Source organism: Lactuca virosa, chromosome 7, assembly GCF_052849685.1.
Source record: "Lactuca virosa cultivar CGN04683 chromosome 7, Lactuca_virosa_CGN04683_v6, whole genome shotgun sequence".
In the NCBI taxonomy this organism is placed as follows: Eukaryota; Viridiplantae; Streptophyta; class Magnoliopsida; order Asterales; family Asteraceae; genus Lactuca; species Lactuca virosa.
The window spans coordinates 242,889,970-242,913,293 of record NC_136432.1 but is presented as its reverse complement, the minus strand read 5'-3'; the positions used below and the strand labels follow the sequence as shown (position 1 = coordinate 242,913,293).

At 34.1% G+C, this 23,324-nt stretch overlaps 1 protein-coding gene across 1 annotated transcript; it reads left to right on the top strand.

Annotated features, from left to right (window-relative positions):
* Window positions 1–3,256: 3,256 nt before the first annotated feature.
* LOC145123800 (uncharacterized) lies at window positions 3,257–7,620 on the top strand. The gene is made up of 2 exons (XM_079059004.1): window positions 3,257–6,212; window positions 6,894–7,620. The coding sequence occupies exons 1-2, from the start codon at window positions 3,650–3,652 to the stop codon at window positions 7,310–7,312; spliced, it is 2,982 nt and encodes a 993-aa protein (XP_078915130.1). The 5' UTR covers window positions 3,257–3,649; the 3' UTR covers window positions 7,313–7,620.
* Window positions 7,621–23,324: the final 15,704 nt, after the last annotated feature.

Here is a 23,324-nt window from a genome sequence, read left to right as displayed (position 1 = left end):
AATTCGTAAAACCTTTCTGGTCCGTGTGGTGGACATAACTCAATTACCTTAATCATGTGAACCATGGTTAAATTTTTGTCGTACTAGACCCTAACAATTCATACTTATATAGATTCAGTTAGAATACACACTTAACGTTCTAAAATTTATGTTACAAGGGTGGTGGGCATACCACCACATCAACGTCGTATCAGCAAGTCACTCAACTTTTCACGTCATTTCACCTTTTCACTTTGGAGGGCATACTACCACCCCACACTTTCACAAACATTTTTATACTATTTAAAAACATTTATGTTAAAATAGCCTTATAAATATAACAACTAACAATAATAAATATAAACAATTTATTGAATATAAAATTTGACAGCATGGTTGAGTATATGGTTGAGAGACTTTTATGATAGTTCTATAAAATGATTGAGTATATACAAAAATATAAAAAAAATGCTTAAACCATGTAAACTTTATATATATATATATATATATATATATATATATATATATATATATATATATATATATGTCAAACGGTCAATTTTTCAAAAGGTTGTATTTTTGCTTGGTGGTAGATACCTGTGTTTTGGGGCATTAGGTCCCATACACTACACGAACATGGTGTAGCTAAGCCACCTAGGCCACGCCACTCCACCATGCCCCTTCGGTAGTGATACACCCTTAAGCCTAAGATAGATGATTAGAAGTATGTAAATGATTTTGGTTATGAATCTAACCTTTCATTATTATCTAGTGAAGTAACAATGGTGATGTATATATATATATATATATATATATATATATATATATATATATGTGTGTGTGTGTGTGTGTGTGTGTGTGTGTGTGTGTGTCAAACGGTCAATTTTTCAAAAGGTTGTTTTTTTGCTTGGTGGTAGATACCTGTGTTTTGGGGCATTAGATCTCATGCACTACACGAGCATGGTGTAGCTAAGCCACCTAGGCCATGCCACTCCACCATGACCCTTCGGTAGTGATACACCCTTAAGCCTAAGATAGATGATTAGAAGTATGTAAATGATTTTGGTTATGAATCTAACCTTTCATTATTATCTAGTGAAGTAACAATGGTGATGTATATAAATGATGCAAAAATTCCAATTAGGTACAAGGAATTGACATGACACAACTAGTTTTAGGTTTATGGCATTGGAATGTCACAGCTAATTTATATTATAACTTGTTTTTTTTTTTTGTGTTTTTAGGTTATTTCTTTTATGAAATAAAAAATAGCTTATAAGCTAATTTTTCTAAAACCTAACAAAAATGATCTATATAAATGATGCAAAAATTCTAATTTGTTTGGCATGCCATAATTAATTATTAATATATATATATATATATATATATATATATATATATATATATATATATATATATATATATATGTGTGTTTTTAATGATTTTTATAATAAAAAATAGCTTATAAGCTAACTTTTTTAAAAATTACTTAGAGTAACATTTCAACAGACTTATTAAGCTTTTTTAAAATCCTCTCAAATATACTATTTAGTAATTATAAAAATAATAATCTTCTACAAGTTTTTTTATGTCATTTTACATATTGGAGATAACTTATTGAAGTTTTTTTTTTTTAATCTTTCAAATATACCATTTACTAGTTATTTTTCAAGTATTAGTTTGCAATTAATTTTTCAACTAATCACTCAAATATAATTTTATTAAGAAGATGATGACACATATAATACTAAAATTTTTATAACAGTTAATGTATAATGGTTGTATTTTGTATAAATTTAAATAATTAATTAGTATTTATGATTATAAGCTGCCATAAAAGATCACCCAAATCTATTTCAAAAGAAACACCCATTAATTTTGGTTTCTTGTTGTATTATGCTACCTCCTATAAATGCACAAAATTCTGTCTGTATTATCTATCTCCAAATAGTTGGGGTACATGTGCAATGCATAAACAAATATCACAACACGTTTCGAGGTTGTACTTTTCTTTTTTAGACCATTCAAATAGCAACATATATTTATATACGAACTTTTTTCTTTTCCTAAACCTACTTGATGATAATTGCTTGGGACTACACGAATTATACTCTATCAAACTTGGAACAAATTTGAAAATCATCATCGTTCATAATTTGTTAGGGGCTACACAATTTTGAAAATCACGATCGTTCATAATTTGCTTCATGACTCGATAAAGATACTTGAAGAGTATTTTTAATGATTAGTCGGATCTAAAGAAAGATACGCTAACAAAAATCAAAGGTGAGATCGTTTTTAATGATTGTTGGGGCTACAGAAAGATAAGTATATTATAAATGACTTCATTTAGGTCATGTTTATGATGATCGCGTAAGAAACACCTAACAATTGTATGATCCTTTTAGCTTTATTAATATCAAGTTCACTTAGAGACTGTTTGATAGTTGCTAATTGAATAAGATTTGATTAAATTCGAAGTTTTGATTGAATTTCCTATGAATGAAAAGATATTGTTTGATTATGCATATGAATATCTGTACTAAAGGATAAAAATGACCATTTTACTTTTCTATTCTATTTTATGCTGTATAAAATATATATTTTTGATAAAATATATGAATGAAATTGCCAAAAAATTATAAAAAATAAAGACAATAATTATATATTATATATTGTTCTATCTCTTAAGAACTTGAGTTCCAAGCAAAAAGGAAAAATGTAAGTGATACGGTCTAAAGATATTAATTAATATCTATTTTTTTGTTGATGATGAGTTGAGACAAACATGGCCAAATGACACATATTTCATACGAGCAATAATCATCGTCATCATCCTTGGAACACACTTTTACAATTATGTACATTATCTAATGTGAGTCATCAGATATGCATACATGATCATGAACATCAATCATGACATAAAAAGTGACTATTCAGCCATTCTTCATGACCCAAAGTGCAAATTTCATCACCTCTTTTCGTTTCCCTAGTCTACCCTCGTTCAAAGTAAAGATGGCTACCCTTTGATTAAAGCTAAAGGGTATTTTTGTCACTTTAAAGTATAAAGAAGGAGAGCATCAACTTTATCTTTCCTCCTAATCTCAAAAATCCATCTCTTTTCTAGTGCCAAACACCTCAAAATCCAAACAAATGTATAACTTTTAATGCATAATGTATAAGTAACGTACAACTTTTGATGCACAATGTGTAAGTTGTTTAGGATAATTGCTCTATTAGTAGACAGGATGAAATTACCTCTTTGAGACTTTAAATTTCTGTTATCCAACGGCTGTTTTTATTTTTATTTCCCTTTCTCCTTTCTCTCTCTCTTTCAACTTTGCTTAAAGAAGCTCTTGATAGTCACAGGAATTACCTATTCCATTCCTTTTTCCGTTTCTCACCACTTTTAGAGAGAGAGAGAGAGAGACTGTGTGTGCGAAAGAAAGGGGAAAAGGAGGGGTTTAGCTTCTTCCTTGAATTTGAAGACTCTCTTTGAAGATGTATGATTCTTTGAGCCTACTCACTCTTCAAGTTTCTCAGATTCCATTCACTTTTACATTCCTTTTCAAGAAACCCATTTCCATTCCACCCCATAAATCATTTTGTTTCTTCTACAAATCCTTCCAAACTAATTCCCCATAGAAATTAACAAAAAAACCCACTAAAAATGTTGTCTTTGTTTGTCATAATCATTACACTCTGTTTGTCAATTCCTTCGTCTGTTTCAACTGATTTTGATGCCTTGGTCACTCTCAAACAAGGCTTTGATTCTATTCCTTTTGCTTTAGACACATGGAATTCCTCTAATCCTACTTCTGTTTGTTCATGGGTTGGAATCAAATGCTCTCACAACAGAGTAATTTCACTTGATTTGTCAAACATGAGAATCCATGGCTCTGTTTCACCTGTTATTTCGTCTCTCGAGACTCTTACTGAGCTTTCCCTCGATGGCAATAACTTCACCGGGGAAATAAATCTTTCCAATTTGACATCTCTCCGGTTTCTAAACATATCGAATAATGCATTCAGTGGTGGGTTGGAATGGAATTACGCAAACCTGCAAAATTTGGAAGTCCTTGATGCGTACAACAACAATTTGTCGTTTCCACTGCCTACGGGAATCACGAGCCTCAAGAAGCTCAAGTATTTGGATTTGGGTGGCAATTTCTTCTATGGCAAAATCCCGGAGAGCTATGGGAAAATGGTTAGTTTGGAGTATTTGTCACTCGCCGGAAATGACCTCCATGGGAAGATTCCGGCGGAATTGGGGAATCTTACAAATTTGAAAGAGATTTACATGGGTTATTATAATGTGTTTGAAGGTGGGATTCCGAAGGAATTCGGGAAATTAGTCAATTTAGCTCACATGGATCTTTCTTCATGTGAGCTAGATGGACCAATTCCACCGGAACTTGGGAATTTGCTCTCCATCGACACCATTTTCCTGCACATCAATCTCCTTTCCGGCCCAATTCCGAAGCAGCTCGGGAATCTAACAAGCTTGGTGAATCTTGACCTCTCTGCCAATGCACTTTCCGGAGAAATCCCAAATGAGCTTGGAAATCTCAAAAATCTTAAGCTCTTGAATCTATTTATGAACAGATTACATGGGTCGATACCGGATTTCGTCGCAGATTATCCAGACTTGCAGAAACTTGCTCTATGGAGTAACAATTTCACTGGTGTGATCCCAGAGAATCTTGGTCGGAATCTGAATCTTCAAGAGATCGATTTGTCTTCTAATAAGCTCACTGGTACCATTCCTCGTGATCTCTGTGCCTCTAATCAGCTAAGAATCTTGATTCTCCTCAAAAATTTCCTGTTTGGATCGATTCCAGAGGATTTAGGTACTTGTTCAACACTTGTTAGAGTGAGATTAGGGGAGAACTATTTGAACGGTAGTATCCCCGATGGACTCATTTACTTGCCGGAGTTAAATCTACTGGAGTTGCAGAACAACTATTTGTCCGGCAATCTGTCAGATAACCAGAATCCTTCTTCAAGACCTGTTAAACTAAGCCAGCTAAATTTATCATATAATCAACTCTTGGGCACCTTACCATCTTCCCTTTCAAATTTCTCTTCCCTCCAAATCCTTTTACTCGCCGGAAACAAATTCTCCGGTCCCATTCCGGCGACAATCGGCCAACTCCACCAGGTATTGAAGCTTGACCTAAGTGGGAATTCCCTTTCTGGTGCAATCCCACCGGATATCGGAAACTGTGTTCATCTCACTTACCTTGACTTGAGCCAAAACAATCTTTCCGGCTCAATTCCACTTGAAATTTCAGATATCCGAATTTTGAACTACTTGAACGTGTCGAGAAACTGCTTGAGTGATTCCATTCCGAAGTCCATTGGAACCATGAAAAGTCTCACCATTGCCGACTTTTCGTTCAATGATCTCACCGGTAAACTACCCGAATCCGGTCAATTCACATATTTCAATGCTTCTTCGTTTGCGGGCAACCCTCAACTTTGTGGCCGATTGTTGAACAATCCCTGCAATGTTAGCGGAATCAAAGATTCCGCTAACAAAAAACCTGGAAGGTTCAAGCTTATATTCGCGCTTGGCCTTCTTATCTGCTCCCTGGTTTTTGCAGTTGTCGCTATGGTCAAAGCCAAGTCATTTACAAAATCGGGTACAAATACTTGGAAAATGACATCCTTCCAAAAGCTCGAATTTACGGTTTCTGACGTTCTTGAATGCATTAAAGACGGTAATGTGATTGGCCAAGGCGGGGCGGGAATCGTCTACCATGGTAAAATGCCTAGTGGGACCGAAATTGCAGTTAAAAAGCTAGTTGGTTTTGGAAACACGACCCATGACCATGGATTTAGAGCAGAAATCCGAACCCTAGGCAACATTCGGCATAGAAACATTGTGAGACTATTGGCATTTTGCTCCAACAAAGACACAAACCTTCTTGTGTATGAGTACATGCGAAACGGGAGCTTAGGAGAGGCAATACATGCAAAAAGTAAAGGAGGGAGTTTAGGGTGGCGTTTAAGGTACAAAATATCGATTGAAGCAGCTCGAGGACTCTGCTACCTTCATCATGATTGTTCACCGTTGATCGTGCATCGAGATGTGAAATCGAATAATATCTTGTTGAATGCGAGCTATGAAGCTCATGTAGCTGATTTCGGGCTCGCAAAGTATTTAGTCGATGGTGGTGCGTCTGAATGCATGTCTGCGATTGCTGGTTCATACGGTTACATCGCTCCCGGTATGTAACATCTAATTTTTATTTTTTTAGTACAAATGAATCATACATAATTTTAGGGTTAATTCTTGTTTATACAAGGATACTTTTTTTTTTTTTTCCAATTTACATAATAACAAAAAAAGTAACATATGATTATTAAAATCAGAGAAACAAAAATGTTTTATAAATAAACATTTAAAATTTCATAATGACGTAAAAGTTTTCGAATCCTAAATTTTGTTGGTATATTTAGAGGGTGTAGAGTTAAAATAGTGAAAGTGACGTGTCGCATGAACGACACCCGTGATTTGTGCTACAGAGATGAGATGAAACAGAGGGCGTTGGATTTGATGCGCACGATAACAGAATTTTATGGGTAACCGCACCGAGTCACTCCTGTCAAAGGTCAGAAAAAATGGACGGTGGGATCCGTCCGGGTCAAAATCTGACACAGACCGCAACTCGACACAAAATCTGATATCAGATCCACGTGTCTACTTGCAGCTTCGTTTCTTGCGAAAGCTGATTCACATCCACATCATCTTCCACGTAGTAAATATTATTTAAATGACACCAATTATTTTTTCAATTTTCTACATAAAACGAAATAACCAATAGAGATTAAGTCGTTAGTTGTTATTACATTTTAAGTATTTACATTTTATAATTGTTTAAGCATTAATTAAATGTTTTTTTTTACAGAATATGCTTACACTTTAAGAGTGGATGAGAAAAGCGATGTTTATAGTTTTGGAGTTGTGCTGCTTGAACTGATTACTGGGAAGCGACCTGTAGGAGGATTTGGTGACGGTGTAGATATTGTACAATGGGCTAAAACATTAACCAGATGTCGTAAAGAAGAAGTCGGTTGTATCATTGATTCCAGACTGGCTAATGTTCCTCAAGATGAAGCGATGCACTTGTTCTTTATCGCTATGTTATGTATTCAGGAAAACAGTGTTGAAAGACCGACAATGAGAGAGGTTGTTCAAATGCTCTCAGAATTCCCACGAGACTCAACTCACACTCAAACATCGTCATCTTCATTTGTTTATCTTCAACCTAATAAACTTGATAAAGATAAAACTTACCCAAAGGTTGGACAAGATCTTTTGGTTTAGAAATATGGGTTTTGTTTGGATTTTCCAAAAATGGCTTTTGTTAATAACATGAAATGTGCAAAAGGGTGTCAAAATTTCGCTCATGTGCTCCTTTATGGATTAGAGTATAGAAAATCAGGGGTAAATTAGTAAATGTAGTCGGTTATTCACGGTGGCCTTTTGACTTTTGAGTAGGGTAGATATAAGAGAACCTTTGCAGTCTTGATGTGTATTCTTTTTGTTAATATGCATGCGAATGTATGTATTAGTATTTTATGTGCCTTAATGAAACAATGAAAATCAATATTAGTGCTCTTATTGCAAGTCAACTCAAATGACTAATTTATCCATCATCTTGTTACATCAATTTGATATATGGTCAATATACTAAGATTATATATTCCAACATAATTAAAAATGATAAATAATAAAGGAATTACATGCATATTTATACATCTGTGATGATTATCCAATGATAAAACCATTGATCATTCATTTATCCTACAAGAAAATCCTGCTTGTGAATGTCATGTTTCTTGATAATTCCTGTTGAATAAAAAACTAAACACTAGATCTTATCTGTTGCTAAATTTTTTGTTAAGAAAATAAACAATTGGTGATCCATTGGTAAACGTTTTAATGAACTGATAACATTACTTTTCCTTTCTTTACCTTTTGTTCTGATAAAGAGAACATAGAGGACGATTACTTTCAATGGTTTGTTTATAACCCTAAAGACTTAGTTGGAAAGACATGTTCTAGAATTTGAGATCCTTAAAAGAAAAACAATCTTGGTGACAAGTTGTCATAAAGAAGAGCTAACAGGAGATCTGATGGGAAAAGAGATTGTGTGTCTATTTTCTTGATTTGTATTGTGAATGGTGTCTTCAATTATAGAAGCAATTCACTTCCTTTTGTTTTTGTGGTTGAGATGGTATCTTATAATAGTAGTTGAAATCATGTTATGCATATTGCTTTTTATTAAAGCTCTATGTGATATTTTTTTTATGATTGGATGTTAAAACTAGGACAATTGCATAAAACTTATATTTTTTGGTTGTAATATCATTTAAGGTAGCCACCAACCGTGTTCAAGAAACTAAACTTACAAATAAGAAATTACGTTTTAGGTGACGAACTTCAAATCCTCTCTCGTTTAAGGTAATCAAATTACATTTTTTTTTAATAATTTTGGTCGGTAGAAATTATGCCGGACAATGTTTTAAGTGACCTGGCCCTTGGCGCTATGTTGCTAGCCCCTGATTACGAGCCGACGAGCATCAACAGATTTAGTAAGAGGACAATGTGTGCACTTCCCCACAATAAAAATAGAAAAACTAGTGTTTTTCTAAAAGATTATAAATGTAAAAGGCACTCTTAAGTTTGTGTATAGAACAATAAAATACACTTATAGATCAGGAATGGGTTTAATATGACTGTCCACATAAAAGTAAACAAGAAAAATAATCGTTACTACAAGATAAAAAAAAAATGTAATCTTACCATCTTAATTTTGTGTAAAAAATTACAGTTACAGATAAAGGGTCAATATTGTAAAGATTAAGAAGAAAAATATAAAAAAAAAAAACAAAATTTTGTGGTTCATTGTTCATTATTGCTCTCCTTTCTTATAGAGGAGATTATTATATATCTTATATCTTAAATCTTAAAACTCAAAGAGTAAATTACAGAAATGGTCCCTGTGGTTTGGTCATTATTGCCCACAACATAAGACTGGATTGCCCCCGAGCCACAACACGAAGATCGGATTACCCCCGGGCCAACATCACGAAGACCGGATTGCCCCGAGTTTGTTGGTCTTCAGCACAAAGCAGCACCACCTCAACACACCCCACCATAATATGTTGACATATAAAATAAACAAGCAATCAAGTAAACACATAAGCACAGACAACTATCTACCCTAGTCTACTTGCTTAACAGCTCATTACCGTATACTAGGCCTCATACAGTACACTACCCCGGTACTGGCAGATCCCTAAGGAATGCACAACTATATGTAACAAGAGGTGAGATAGACATTCGAACAACACATCTCACTCTAAATCCATAACCAAACAAGGAACAGGCAAGAAAACCTAGATCAAGAGTTCTCAAGCTATCATACGTGACTACATACAACCCCTAGGGCACTCTACTAGACGATCACCATCCTACAGGTACTCTAAGCAGTACACCACTACTCATATATCCTAACATACAAGGGTATACACTACAATACATAGTATAGTGAGGAAACTCACATGAATCGAAGACTCAAGAAACACAACAACACGCTCACTCCATGTACTGATTGCTCCCGCGAACCGACTAACATCAAACCAAGGTGGAACCTTAATCAATATCCCAATTCCTTCAAGTTTGACCCAAGGTCAAACTAGTCAAAAGTCAACGGTCACCGTGCCCTCAAGTAATAAAAAAAATTAAACATTATAAACAAATGGAAAGATGTACATTACCTAAAAAGAATTTAGAATAAAATAAAGGAAACTAAAAACTTGAACTTAAAAATATTTCACTCTTTTTTTTTTCACATGATTAGATTTCACACCGAGGAAGCTCCAATGAAATTATCACCTAGACAACAGTCTCAATAACTTTATTGCAGATTCAGAATTCATATTTAATAAGTCAAACCAAGCTTTAGCAAATAATTTTTACGCCAAATTAAATTTTTGAAAACGATGTATTTTTAAAAATAATTTCACGAAAATTCGTTTATCAAAACTTAGCTTGACCGACCCCTCCTTTTTTTTTCGAACTCGTCCAGTAAACGCGGTAAGCTCCGTTATGGACAGGAAATCCAAGTTTACCCCTATGATTCCACTATCGAGGGATCTTTCTCATTGTACCACATATCTTCTTTGTCTTGATCAACTCTTCAGATTTAACTTGCTTGGTTCTTGATTTCGACTTGAACTTGACTTTGATTTGACTTTGAATTTTAGATTTCTTCAAGTTGCTTGATGTACTATTTCTAACATATATATTGATCGGGCGCAGATTTTACTTTGAGGCCCACCATATCTTCAATACTTCAAAAATGATAATAAATTGTGTGGGTATAACAAGAGTTCTCTCCTAACCTCAAAAGGCACAGAAACTATAGGGTTCAATACTTCAAGGAAATATAAGGGTTATCCAATCTAGGTTCTTTTTAAGGCATTAAAAAAATTATTTTTAAAATACTGTTCATTTTTCCATCCCACACTTCCATTATAAATATTATCCGACTCATATGTTGGTTCATATTTCGAAAATATTTAAAGCATTTGAAAAGATAATAATTAAAATTGATCGTAATGAGACTGTTCTTTTCGGTTCCTATCACACTTCATCTTTACAGAGCTATCAAATGTAAATAATATCCTCATCTCATGTAAAAAAAATTCATTTTTTTTTGAGTTTTTGTATGCAGAATATAAAAAAAATAGAAATAAAATCTAGCCGAAATATTTTTTGGGTTTTTTTGTTTTTATGAATGCAGAAAAATAAAAAGGAAAATATTTTTTGGTTTTTTCAGATTTTTAAATATGCAAAAAGAAAAATAAAATTTGAAGAATTTAGCCGAAAAACTGAAAAAAGTTTAAAAAAATGCAAATTTATACTAACCCCCTTCCCAAGCTTAAAATGATGCACTGTTCTCAATGCTCAGAGAGGAATGAACAGCTCAATAAAGCATATAAAAGCAAAAGGTGCAGCTAGGAATGAATATACCTAATAAGTTTGTAGAAATTTCTGATTTTGAAAAAAATGTTGGCGACAAATCTGAATTTGAACAACTCTGTCAATCCTCTGATTTCCCTAAGCTTGGTTGGAATTGCGACCATCTCTTTATTGAAAGCATAAAAAAACTAAAAACTACTCATCGGGTTGCCTCTCGGAAAGTCGCCCATTTTTAAAGTCGTTGGCTCGACTTTGCCCAACCAGATTTGCTAATTGGTGTGGTTGGGACTTCTCTGAAGCTCAACTCTCTTCCTTGTCACTCCAGATCCCTTCAGATATGGCATGATTAGTGGATCTGGAACTTGTTCAACAAACTGGAAAGACTCCAGATTGTCTTCAGATAAGTTTTCAAATTTTTGAACTTCTTTCGTTTTCTGATCTTCTTATTTCCAAAAGTATTCTCTTTGAATTCTTCTTTTTTCTTTTCAAACCTCTTGCATTTCAGTTTCTTCTCTGATACCTTCACAACTGAAATCATCACTTTCTCCTCTTCTTCTTCCTAAAGTTTTTTTTCTTTTAAGATTTTTATCCGATTCTTTCTCAGTAGAAATCAGATTCTCCACCTCCCTAAGCTTAGATTTTTCTGTCAGCTCATTCTCTGATGTTTCTTCAGCAAAAATCAACTTTTCTTTCACCTCCCCAAGCTTATTTCGTTTCAGCTCCTTGGATGTAGTATCAGATAAATTCCCGTCTAAAAACAAATCTTGCACGAAAACATTAGAAAACTCATAGCAACCCTTAGACAAAGGACTGCTGGTACCCAGATAATTAACAGAAACTTTATCAGAAGTATCAGAATCATTCATATTAAAGTTCACCACATCCCCATCAAATTCCATTAAAAATGTACCAGCAAAAAAATCAATTTTTGTTTTAGCAGTTTTCAGAAAAGGTCTTCCCAAAATAATTGAGTTTTTTATCTGATACATCTACAATGCCCATGTCTATAATGTAAAAATCAGCGGGAAAAATCAAACTAGCCACTTGGACAAGAACATCCTCCAGTACACCTTTGTACTGTCAAGTGATCAGTCAGCTGGATAATTGTCCCGGTCTTTTGTAAAGTTCCCATTTTTAATTTTTCAAAAACAGAAAAGTGAAGGACATTGACTGAAGCTCTAAGGTCAAGCATGGCATTTGAAAAATTAAGGTTATCCAATTTACAAGGAATCGAGAAAATCCTCGGATCGTTGCACTTTGGGGGAAAACCTTTTTGCGAAATTGAAGAAATATTTTCGCCAGCTTTGATAGTTTCATTAAATTCATTTTTTTCTTAGAAATACATAAATTTTTCAGAAACTTGGCATAACGAGGGATGTGTTTGATAACATCTCAAAGTGGAAGATTTACCTCAACCTTACGAAAAAATTCCATAATATCTTCATCCTCTCTTTCACGCTTCGTATTTCTCAGTCTTCATGGAAAGGGTGGAAAGGGCTTGTATTCTTTCAGATTCAGCTTCACTGGACTTGGGGTCTCTTTTCCTTTATCTTTTTCAGGATCTTCTTCAACCAAAACCTTTTCATATTCTTCTTCATATTCTTCTGATTCTTTTACATCTTCTTCTTCTACAAGAACTTCTTCAAATTCTTCAGCTTCTTTTTCTATTTCAGAAATGTTTGGGCCTTCATAAATTTTCACACTTCTCAAGGAAATAGCACTCACATTATGCTTCAGATTATTCTCAGTGTGTCCCACTAACTTTCCTTGATACTCCATACGATCCACAAAAGTGGCAAGTTGAGACACATGTTGTTCTAGATTCTTGATACTAGCTCTGGTTTCATTATGGAATGTTTGGGTGCTCGTGGAAAGACTCTTCACTGTATCTTCTAAGGACACACTGGAACTGCTGGGTTGTTGATGTGAAGATTGATTTTAAAAACCCGGTCTCTGAAAATTCTGTTGTTGCTGATTCTGAAAATTGGGTTGGTAATTTGGCTGTTGTTGAAAACCCAGAGGATGTTGAAATTGCTGTCTTGACTGAAAACTATTGTTCTGATAAAAATTAGGAGGTTGATTATAAATCTTCTGTTACTAGTATCCTCTGATAGCTTTGACTGGAGCAACATCCTCTTGCAGTAACGAACACATATCTGTTGGATGTTCCTGTTGGATTAGGTGTTTAAGCCCATAAGTATTTTGGTATGTACTTGACCCAATTATGAGCATGGTCCTTTTGGGTTGCCTTCACCATAGCAACTTGTAGGATGAATTATGAGAAAGAGGATTTATTATGGTTTATTAATATATTACGAAGAATAATATATTAAAGGAGAAATCATATTATTTAATTAATATTGGTCAAGAATTAATTTAGAATTAATTTTGTGGTCAAAAGAGATTAATTGAATTGACGGGGACTGATTATGTAAATCAGTAATATTTATAGTTTGGGCTCATGGACCTTATTTGTATAAGGTGGACGAAATCTCTATGAGAGTCCATAAAGATTTCGTCCAAGGCTTGTCCATTAAGGAGTCCATATGTTGCCTAGGTCCTAAGCAAGGGAGCCAGGCTTTCCAAGTTGATAACCCTAGAAGCCTCAACTATAAAAGGAACCCCAAGGCTCCCCAAAAACGTCCCTATGCCTTCATAGAGTGTCTTGGACGTTTTGAAGCCTACTCCTCTCTCTCATATTCTTCCTTGTTGCTAGTGGTGTTTGTGACGCCATTAGAGGTGCAACACTTGGGGCACTAAGCTTTCAAGAGTCAAGGATTTTGTGGATTGTTATTGTTATGGCTACATAACAAGTAAGGTAAGATTCCAAACCCTTATTTACATATTAATTTCGTTCATAGACATGTTAGACTAGGGTCTATGCTTTGGAAGATTGTTTGCATGTATAACTTGAGGAAAACCTAGATCCAAAGCATTAGGGTTGCATGTACACCATAGGAATGATGTTATGCTCAAAACCCATCAGTGGTATCAGAGCCTAGGGTAGTTTTTCTGTTATATGATGCAAAAGTTGAGTTTTCAAAGCTGAAAAATTGCGAATTTCGAATCTGACCAGACTCACGTCGTGAACACAGTGTGTACACCTCGTGAACACAGTCTGATAGCACAATTTCGAAATTTTTGCCCTAATTTGATTTGGATAATTACCATAAATAGTTTTTCCAAATTAAAATTAGATTTTTCTATTATTGTAATTGATATCCTAATCAAATTAATGGATAATTGCCAAATTAAGATATTTACTTATTTTATAAGATAAATATTAATTTTTTGTATTTTGATTTGAATTATCTTGTAAGAAAAATAGATTAGGTCAAATTATGTTATAATTTTTTTTTAATTTGATCTAAAAGATATTTTGAAAAAGTTTCAAATTACACCCTTTAGGTTTTATAGTTTAAATTTGAACTTAAAAGTTTTAGTTTTTAAAATTTAAATAGTTAAATCCTAATATTTTGAAAGGTTTCAAAATTTGTCCTTAAGATTTGGAATTTATAATTTAATTAAATGGTATTAATTTTGAAATATTAAATTCTAAAACCCTAGTGTTTTGAAAAGTTTAAATTACACCCTTATGGTTTTATTAAATTAATTAAGTGTTTAATTAAAAGAGAAAATTAATGAATCCATAATAATATGGTTTAAGATTAATAAAATTAAAAGGTTAATTTATTAATAGATTAAACCACCTAGTATTTTAAAAGTGTAAAATACACCCTTATACTATATAAAATTAAAAGTCTAATATTATATATGTATGAGTTAAAAGTCAGTCTTACCGTTAGTAGGCCTCATTCACGAAGCTGGTCTATAATGAGTGTTTAAAGAAGTGGCCTGTAAAATGACCGTCATTGGGTATCCACTCTTACCCACCGCACTCTTGACTAGTGGAGAGTCGTTAGCCGAACGGGTAGGATAGGACACAACCTTCCATTATAAGTGTTGGGTTTTGAGCATTCTAACACTCCTAAGTGTACATGCAACCCTAAATACCTTGGATATATGTTTTCTCTATTATACATGCAAATATGAACTTTCCAAGGTATTCATCCTAACTAGCATAATAACATTGATTCATATGAATATATCAAGTTAGAATTACATACCTCTTTGATGTAGAATGACTTCATGAAGCTTGAGTGCCTAGTGCCCCAAGTGTGACACCTCAAATGGTTCACACAACACCAAATACACTTGGAATAACTTGAGAGAACATACACAGTTCATGAAAATCGGCTAGCCCTCATGTTCATACTCTAGTGGCCGATTTTGTCAACAATAAGATGCTTATATAGTTAGTGACAATTAGGGTAAACCCTAATTGTCATGGCTTTCCATTTCCTTGGATCCATGGGTTCAAACATACCATGGAGCATCCATGGAGCATCTTATGAGTTTTAGCCCAACTTGACAATCCATGGAGCATTAGCCCACTATACAAGTATGGGTGATTTACACAATCAACCCATATATTTAATTAGTCTTCTTTTAATCACTTAATTAATTCTAGATTAATTCTTGATCAATACTAATTAAATAATCTTATTAATATATTATAACTTATAATATATTAACAAACCTTAAGTGTTATTTCTCTCATTATAGTCTATCCAAATGCATGATGCCATGCAACCCAAATGGACCATGCCGGGTCGGGTCAAGTCTTACCAATTATAGTTATGGACTTAGACATTAATCCAACAGTCTCCCACTTGGATAAGTCTAAAACTATTATTGCGTATGACTTCAAGAACCGACTGGAAACCATAGCTCTCAAAAGCTTCCGTCGAACTCTGACCTTGCCGATGATCTCTGACCTTTGTCAATGACTTGTCCATTAGATAAGGGATCATATATTCCTCCATTCTAGATATCATATGGACTGAGACATGGATTATCAATCATTCTCTCAGTCCATCTGTTGTTTCCCGATTTCCGATTTATGATGACTGACTGATTGAACAAATCAAATCAGTCCTGGTTTGGCCAAGCACTCACATGTGTCCTCGCTAAATCATCGAGGGGCCCACAGATATCGCTTTTATCCCGAAGGTAAAAGGAATAGATAAACTTCGACTCATATGGCTTGTTCTACTACTTGTTGAATCATACACAAAGACACGTTTTATAACATCGAGTTACCAATGCGTTTTCGTGCAATCAATGTATAACCAACTCATAGTAACAACTCATATCTCTAGGTTTGAAGAATATAAGATATTATTGTCTCATGATCACTTGTGATAAAATCCATGAAGTGATTCAAATGAGCGTGGGTTGAATCCAATACTCAGAACTTATGAGCACTCATGAGTGTTGTAGCACCACTTTGTCCAACATCTTAGACCTCTACAAGCCAACCCATGACAGTCTTGATTCATATCTACTTCCAACATATGACCGACTGTGGATAGTTTGAATAACTTAGTCATTCAGGAAGAATGACCTAGTTTATTCTGGAAGTCAAAACATGCAAAGTGAAACACAAGAATAATTGAATCTAATATGGTATCAAAACCTATGAATATAAATAAGACACTTTTATTTATCACCATACTGATTACTCATTATTCATTGTTTCGGTTTTATCAACTTTATACTTGAATTAAAAACACTAGTTGTCCCATGCTCCAAGCAAGTACACTATGTTTTTCAAAACAATAGCTTTGCCATACACCAAGTATGCACTCTATGTTTTTCTATGATCCTTACTTTGTGAAATAAACCAATTGAACATAATTTCAATGATTCTAATTTCACACTTCCAAATCCTTATCGAAAAATGTGAGAATTTCAAATTCCTATCATTTATCGAAATCTGTTTAGATTTTAAACTTATATGCACTGACCTCCTGTAATGAATATGTACAAAGTCACAAAGACTTGTCAACAGTCATTATAAGGTATTCCAATGGAGTTCAACTCCATGGAAACTAAGTCTCATATTCAAAGTACATTGCTTTGAACATGCTTCTTGCATTACGATTTCTAATCTTACACAGATAACTTCCACCTATGGAGAAAACTCCATATTTTCATTTTGACTATCACTTCTGAACAAGATATGCCTCTTTTCAGAATATGTCGATATGGTCCTTCCAAAATTAGCACTATACTTCCAACTGTCCCTGAGCAACCAATCTTTGGTAAACCTTAGATTGTCCTCGACAATTGCTTAATCCTTTTAGTCATATCCAATTCTAGACCTTTTCCCTTCTTAATGCCCCAGGCATTTGGAAAATTTTAGAAAGGATAAATATTATAGCACATGCAATCGATCCTGTACCCAAAGCAAATGGTACACGATTCATGATGTCTCACATAAAGACATGATTCTAGACTAGTCTTTTGCTACAAAAAATTTTATTTGCTTGCCATGTTCTCTAAATTTGACTATGAAGAGGGATGACGTAATCATAATCGAATTTTGAGAACGCAATATATAGAATTTCCTTAAGTTGAACCAATCCAACATGAAATTCATATATATATTCTTGACTAAAGATGATTAAGGTCTCAATCTAAGCCTTTAGAACTGAAATGAAGTATATCCTCTCCCTTAATTATAGCAAAACAACTTTTTCAACCCCTGCAACTTCAAGAATTGAAACTTTTGTTTTCTATAATTAACATTGGTAACTTGCAATACTTATCATAATTATCATGCTCCCACTAACATGATGATTATTAGCATAACACTTATGCTCCCACTAGCTTTGACGTGTATCCATAAAACACCTGGACCTCTAGAAGTCAATACTTTATTGACATTCTTACCAAAGTTCAAATTTCTGATACTAGATTCTTTGATAAAACTTTATCAAAATCATACACATTTCCTTAGATAGAATGCATGTGTGTCTAAACAATTTCAGAACTATGAAAAGGGATGCCATAATCATAGTCTCAATTGTTTGGACCTTTTGCCATCTACTTCAAATCTACTTGGTGGAAGTTTTTCCTCACCATCATTTTCATGAATCGGAGAGAAAACTTATGACCCTTAGATTTTATGGTGTATGTGTTCTTATCCATGTGAATCGTCAGCACCATAGTCACAAGACAAGGATAATGACAAATCCAAACACATATGGACTGAACTCAATCTTAATTTCTTACCACCTGACAGCTCAAGGGCCTGCCATTGCTTCCAAGTTGTTATGCAACCAACTGAGAACTCTAAGAACTCATATGCAAAGCCAACTTTAACTGGAATGGGCACATAAATAGAAATATGTCAACACGATAGGTTATAAACCTCAAGTCATGTGCTAGTGAAGAACCTCAGGTTTTATTCTTGATTAGTTCTTGAGACTTTCAAGACCTTTAAGACTCCCACTGTCCTCTTGACATATAAGACTCTTTTGTCAAATATTCTAGGGATAGTGCGGATTCTTTATCAAGACAAACACTTCACACAATTGGCCTAAGTTAGTCTTTGTTTTATCCAAAACATCACAACTTACCAATTTCAAATGTACAAGAGTAGGACACTTTTACTCTTACGTTTGACAAGTGTTTTAACCTTTCTTTAAGATATGTCACTCAACTTATAGTCTTGGAGTATGACTCTAAGACTTGTTTTGAAACGAAGTATGACTCATCTTCTTGATTTAACCATTTCAACAATTCATGACTCCTCTTCTTAGCCATAAAAATGCACTAAGATGTCCTTAGAAGACCAATTGTGATATGGTTCTTTAATCATTAAGATGATCACAAAACATGATACTAAAGTACTCTCCCATCTTTTCAGATTTGAGAAACTTTTATCTTTCTGCCTAATTTGATTCTTCCCATTCGTTCTGCCATACATTGAGACTTTTCCAATGTTTCAGAACTATACTTAAACTTATAAGTATTACCATATTTACTAAACTTAGTAAAGCATGAAGAATAGTCTTATCGATCTTTGTGGTGGACTTGACCAGTACACAAGAATGTGTACTCGATCCCTTTAGTCATTCACTTGACTCACATATACATGTGAACAAGGAATTAGTCTTAATTTTCCAAAGATGAAAATTCTCGTTCATCATACTATACAACTTGCATGATTCCAAGTTTCTATCCAACTGAAACTTGGGTGATGAGAATCTTTCCTTATTTGGTAAATTTAGACACTACCACAAATGAAAGAATCAAATTCATATTTCCACTCTTGCTATTAATGGAATCATATAAACAACAATTTTTTTCCACAAATGCCATTGTAAGGATATTTTAAAATAAATAAAATAAAAATTTTCCTTTTATTTTAAACTTTGCGGAAAAACTTATCCTTACAGTGCAAAAGCATATGAAAAACTTGTTGTTATCTATTCCTAAGCAACATATCATAACTCCTAAGCAACAACTCAAAATTCTGATCACCGAACCATGCGATCGAAATCCATCTTCGCGATTAGAATCAACATATACTTCCTTTAAGTTTCTTCACTTTCTTTGATTCATAAAACATCAACATGTGACCCGGTCACATCATGTAAGAAGAATCCCAGAATAGAAACTTAACAGAGTTAGATAGTGGAGTTTTCCTGAAGTAGAGTCAAACTTCTTGACTTGATCAACCTTATGATCTTTCAGGTAAATAGGCAGCTTCGCAATCAATGCCCCTTCCTTTGGCAAGAGAAATATATGGACTCTTTGGGAATGGTGTACTGGACTATCACAGACTTGCCTTTCTCTTTACCATTTGGTCAACCGAGTTGACTATGGCCAATCCCTTTCCATTGGGAAGCGAAAGCTTTTCTGGATTTCAAGTGTCGCCATTTTCAATGTCCATAAAGTTTTGGGAAGTTGATCTTCTAATCACTTTTGCTTTACTAGTGTTCCAGATCATTTCTGATTCAGCAGCACCAAGCAAATAGATAAGATCACTAAGGGTCTTGTCATAGTCTGTTTCATAGAAGTCCCAAAGGAACTCACTATGTGACTTAGAAAGTGATTGAACATCAACTTTCTGTAGACTTTGACACCCAACTCTCCCGGCTTGTCAATATGTGACTTCATTTCCAGGATGTGATCACACATAGACCTTGCTTGCCAATAGGGCTTGAGTGACCTTAAACTTTTCAAGAACTTGTGGGTTAGGGAGAATAATTGGAGGAGGTCAAAGAAGTATGATTTCCATGGGACATCATCTTCATTTAGGAAAGCTTGTTTCAAGAGATTTGGGAAGATCATAGATGTCTAAACCAGACATCTTTTGGGAGATATTCAAGATAGTTGATTTAAAGTCCTTAATATAACACCCAATATGAAATATTAAGGCTAGGATCCAACAACCTATTTATAACTAGAAGAAGGATGTCGTAATCCGAGTTATAAAATAGTTGAAGGTAGGTAAATGACGATTTACCAATTTCCACCATGAAAAACAAAATATAATTAAGTTTTAATTGGATTTGAAACTCCTAGATCTTTTTGAGATTCATTGAAGTTTTTCAATGGCATGTTTCAATCTCGAGTGTGCCCTTCAGGTTTTGTGACTGGGATGCCGAGGATCACAAAACAAGGTGTGAAGTAACCATGCAAATTACTTGGCACCCTTAATATTTACCCCTCAATCGATGTGCCGGTTAACCACACGAGCTCCACCAATACTATGATAAATATTAAGTTACCCTTTGCCTACCTTGTTAAATCCAGGTTAGTGTGCCGGTTAACCACACACGCTCCACTAACGGTTTAAACAAAGTGCAAAGTGTAATTTCATGGATTACCACCTTATTCACAGTTTCCTAAGTGACTAAGATTGGGAATTAATAAAAGGTTTAGTTACTTAGTATTTATCATTAATACTTTTAATGAAGGGAGAATTATAGTCCTTGTCCTACCTGTTTGGCTAACGACCCTCCACTAGTCAAGGAAGCAGTGGGTGAGAGTGGACACCCATTAAGCTTCCATTTTATAGGCAACAACCTTATACCCCCCTTATAGACCGGCTTCGTGAATGAGGCCTACTAATGGTAAGACTGCCTTGCTCTTATACATATATATATATATATATATATATATATATATATATATATATATATATATATATATATATATATATATTATTAACTTATAATATTATAAAGTATAAGGGTTGAATTTTAACTTTTAAAATTCTAAGGGCTTAACTTGGAATTAAAGTATTCTTGAGGGCAAATTTACAAATTCCAAAACTTGAGGGCAAGTTTTGAAAATATTCAAAACCATTTAATTCCATAACTTATGTGTTTAAAGTAGTCTTAATTAAAACTCTTCAAGTTCCATAACTTGAGGACAGGTTATGGAAGACTTTAAACTATTAAAGAATGTAACTCTTCTTCTTTTGTAACTTATGGAACTAATTAAGGTTACACATTTTTATTATTTAATGAAGTGACTCTTGAACCTCCACAACTTGAGGATAAGTTATGGAGTCATAAAACCATTTAATGAGGACAAGACTCTTCATTTTGTAACCATTGCCAACTTTTATGACTTTTAAGGACCTTTAATGTGACTTTTCATGTAACTTGAGGACAAGTTACACAAACACATTTTAGAATCCACTCTTAGATTAAAATGGATCAAAGACACATAATCAATCAACCTTTTCTATTAATCTAAGCAACTCATATGAACATGATAATTGGAATCAAACTTTTTCATGTAATTAGCGTAACACTTAAACTAATACAAAACATGAATCTATTGACAATTATCTTTGAAATTGGATTAGCATGAACATTACCACATCAAAAACAGGTTTATAGGTTCAAAAACAGCTTATGGTAATGTTCCTAGTCCATTTCTAGCCAAAAAACTCGAAGATATGCTGTCAGGGGGTCCAACTCGTCGAGTGCATGAACCAACTCGACGAGTTGGATCGTTTTGAACACTTTTAAGGCATGGACTCGTCGAGTCCCTTTATGGACTCGGCGAGTCTGCTGTTCAGACAACAAAAACTTTGATTTTTAAGCAGATTTTGCAAGTATAACAAGAAAACAAGCCTAGGCTCTGATACCACTGTTGGGTTTTGAGCATTCTAACACTCCTAAGTGTACATGCAACCCTAAATACCTTGGATCTATGTTTTCTCTATTATACATGCAAATATGAACTTTCCAAGGTATTCATCCTAACTAGCATAATAACATTGATTCATATGAATATATCAAGTTAGAATTACATACCTCTTTGATGTAGAATGACTTCATGAAGCTTGAGTGCCTAGTTCCCCAAGTGTGACACCTCAAATGGTTCACACAACACCAAATACACTTGGAATAACTTGAGAGAACATACACAGTGTTGGGTTTTGAGCATTCTAACACTTCCTAAGTGTACATGCAACCCTATTAAACCTTGGATCTATGTTTGTCTAAGATACATGCAAAATATTATTTTCCAAGGTTTATAACCTATCTAGCATGGCATGGAGTACTTTTAACCATAAAAGAACTAGAAGAATTACATACCTTTTGTTGATTGTTGATTCCTTGGAGTTTGAGAGCCAAGCACCAATAATGTGAATGCCTCAAATGGAAATCACAAATCACCACAAACTTGGAAAATGTATGAGAGAGTATACTAACTCTTGATTTTGGCCACCACTATTACATACACACTAGGGTAGTATTTCATGCAACATGAGCTTGTTTATATAGTGTGCATGGTTAGGGTGAAACCCTAATAACCCATGTCTTTTCCTTTCCAAGGATCCATGGGTTAAAAGCTCCATGGATCATCCATTGACTTCCATATAAGCTTAGCCCATTAACAAATGAGTATTAGCCCACACCATATAAATATAATAGCCCATGATTTAATTAGTCTTCCTTTTAATCACTAAATTAATTCATAATTAATTCAAGATTAAAACTAATTAAATAACATGACTTTATATTAATATATTATAACTTATAATATATTAATAAATCGTAAGTATACAATTCTCATAAAATTATCCATAAACAGTTTGGGTGAAGTGCAACCCAAATGGACCATGCCGGGTCGGGCCAAGTATATACCAAATAAGTTATGGACTTAGACACCTTATCCAACAGTCTCCCACTTGGATAAGTCTAATAACTGTATTTGCGTATGTTACTTCAGGAACCAACCAGCAATCGTAGCTCTCGAAAACTCTGTTGAACTATGAAGCGCCATTTTAGATAAGTGATCATATAATCCTCTGTTCTCATGATATTAGCCGGACAAATACATGGAACAACGTCGTACTTATTGTCCAGCAGTTTGTTTCTCGATTTCTGATTTGTTTGACAAAGAACTAAATTGAACACATCAATTAGGTTCTGACCGGGCCCGGTACATAGGTCAAAACAAAATC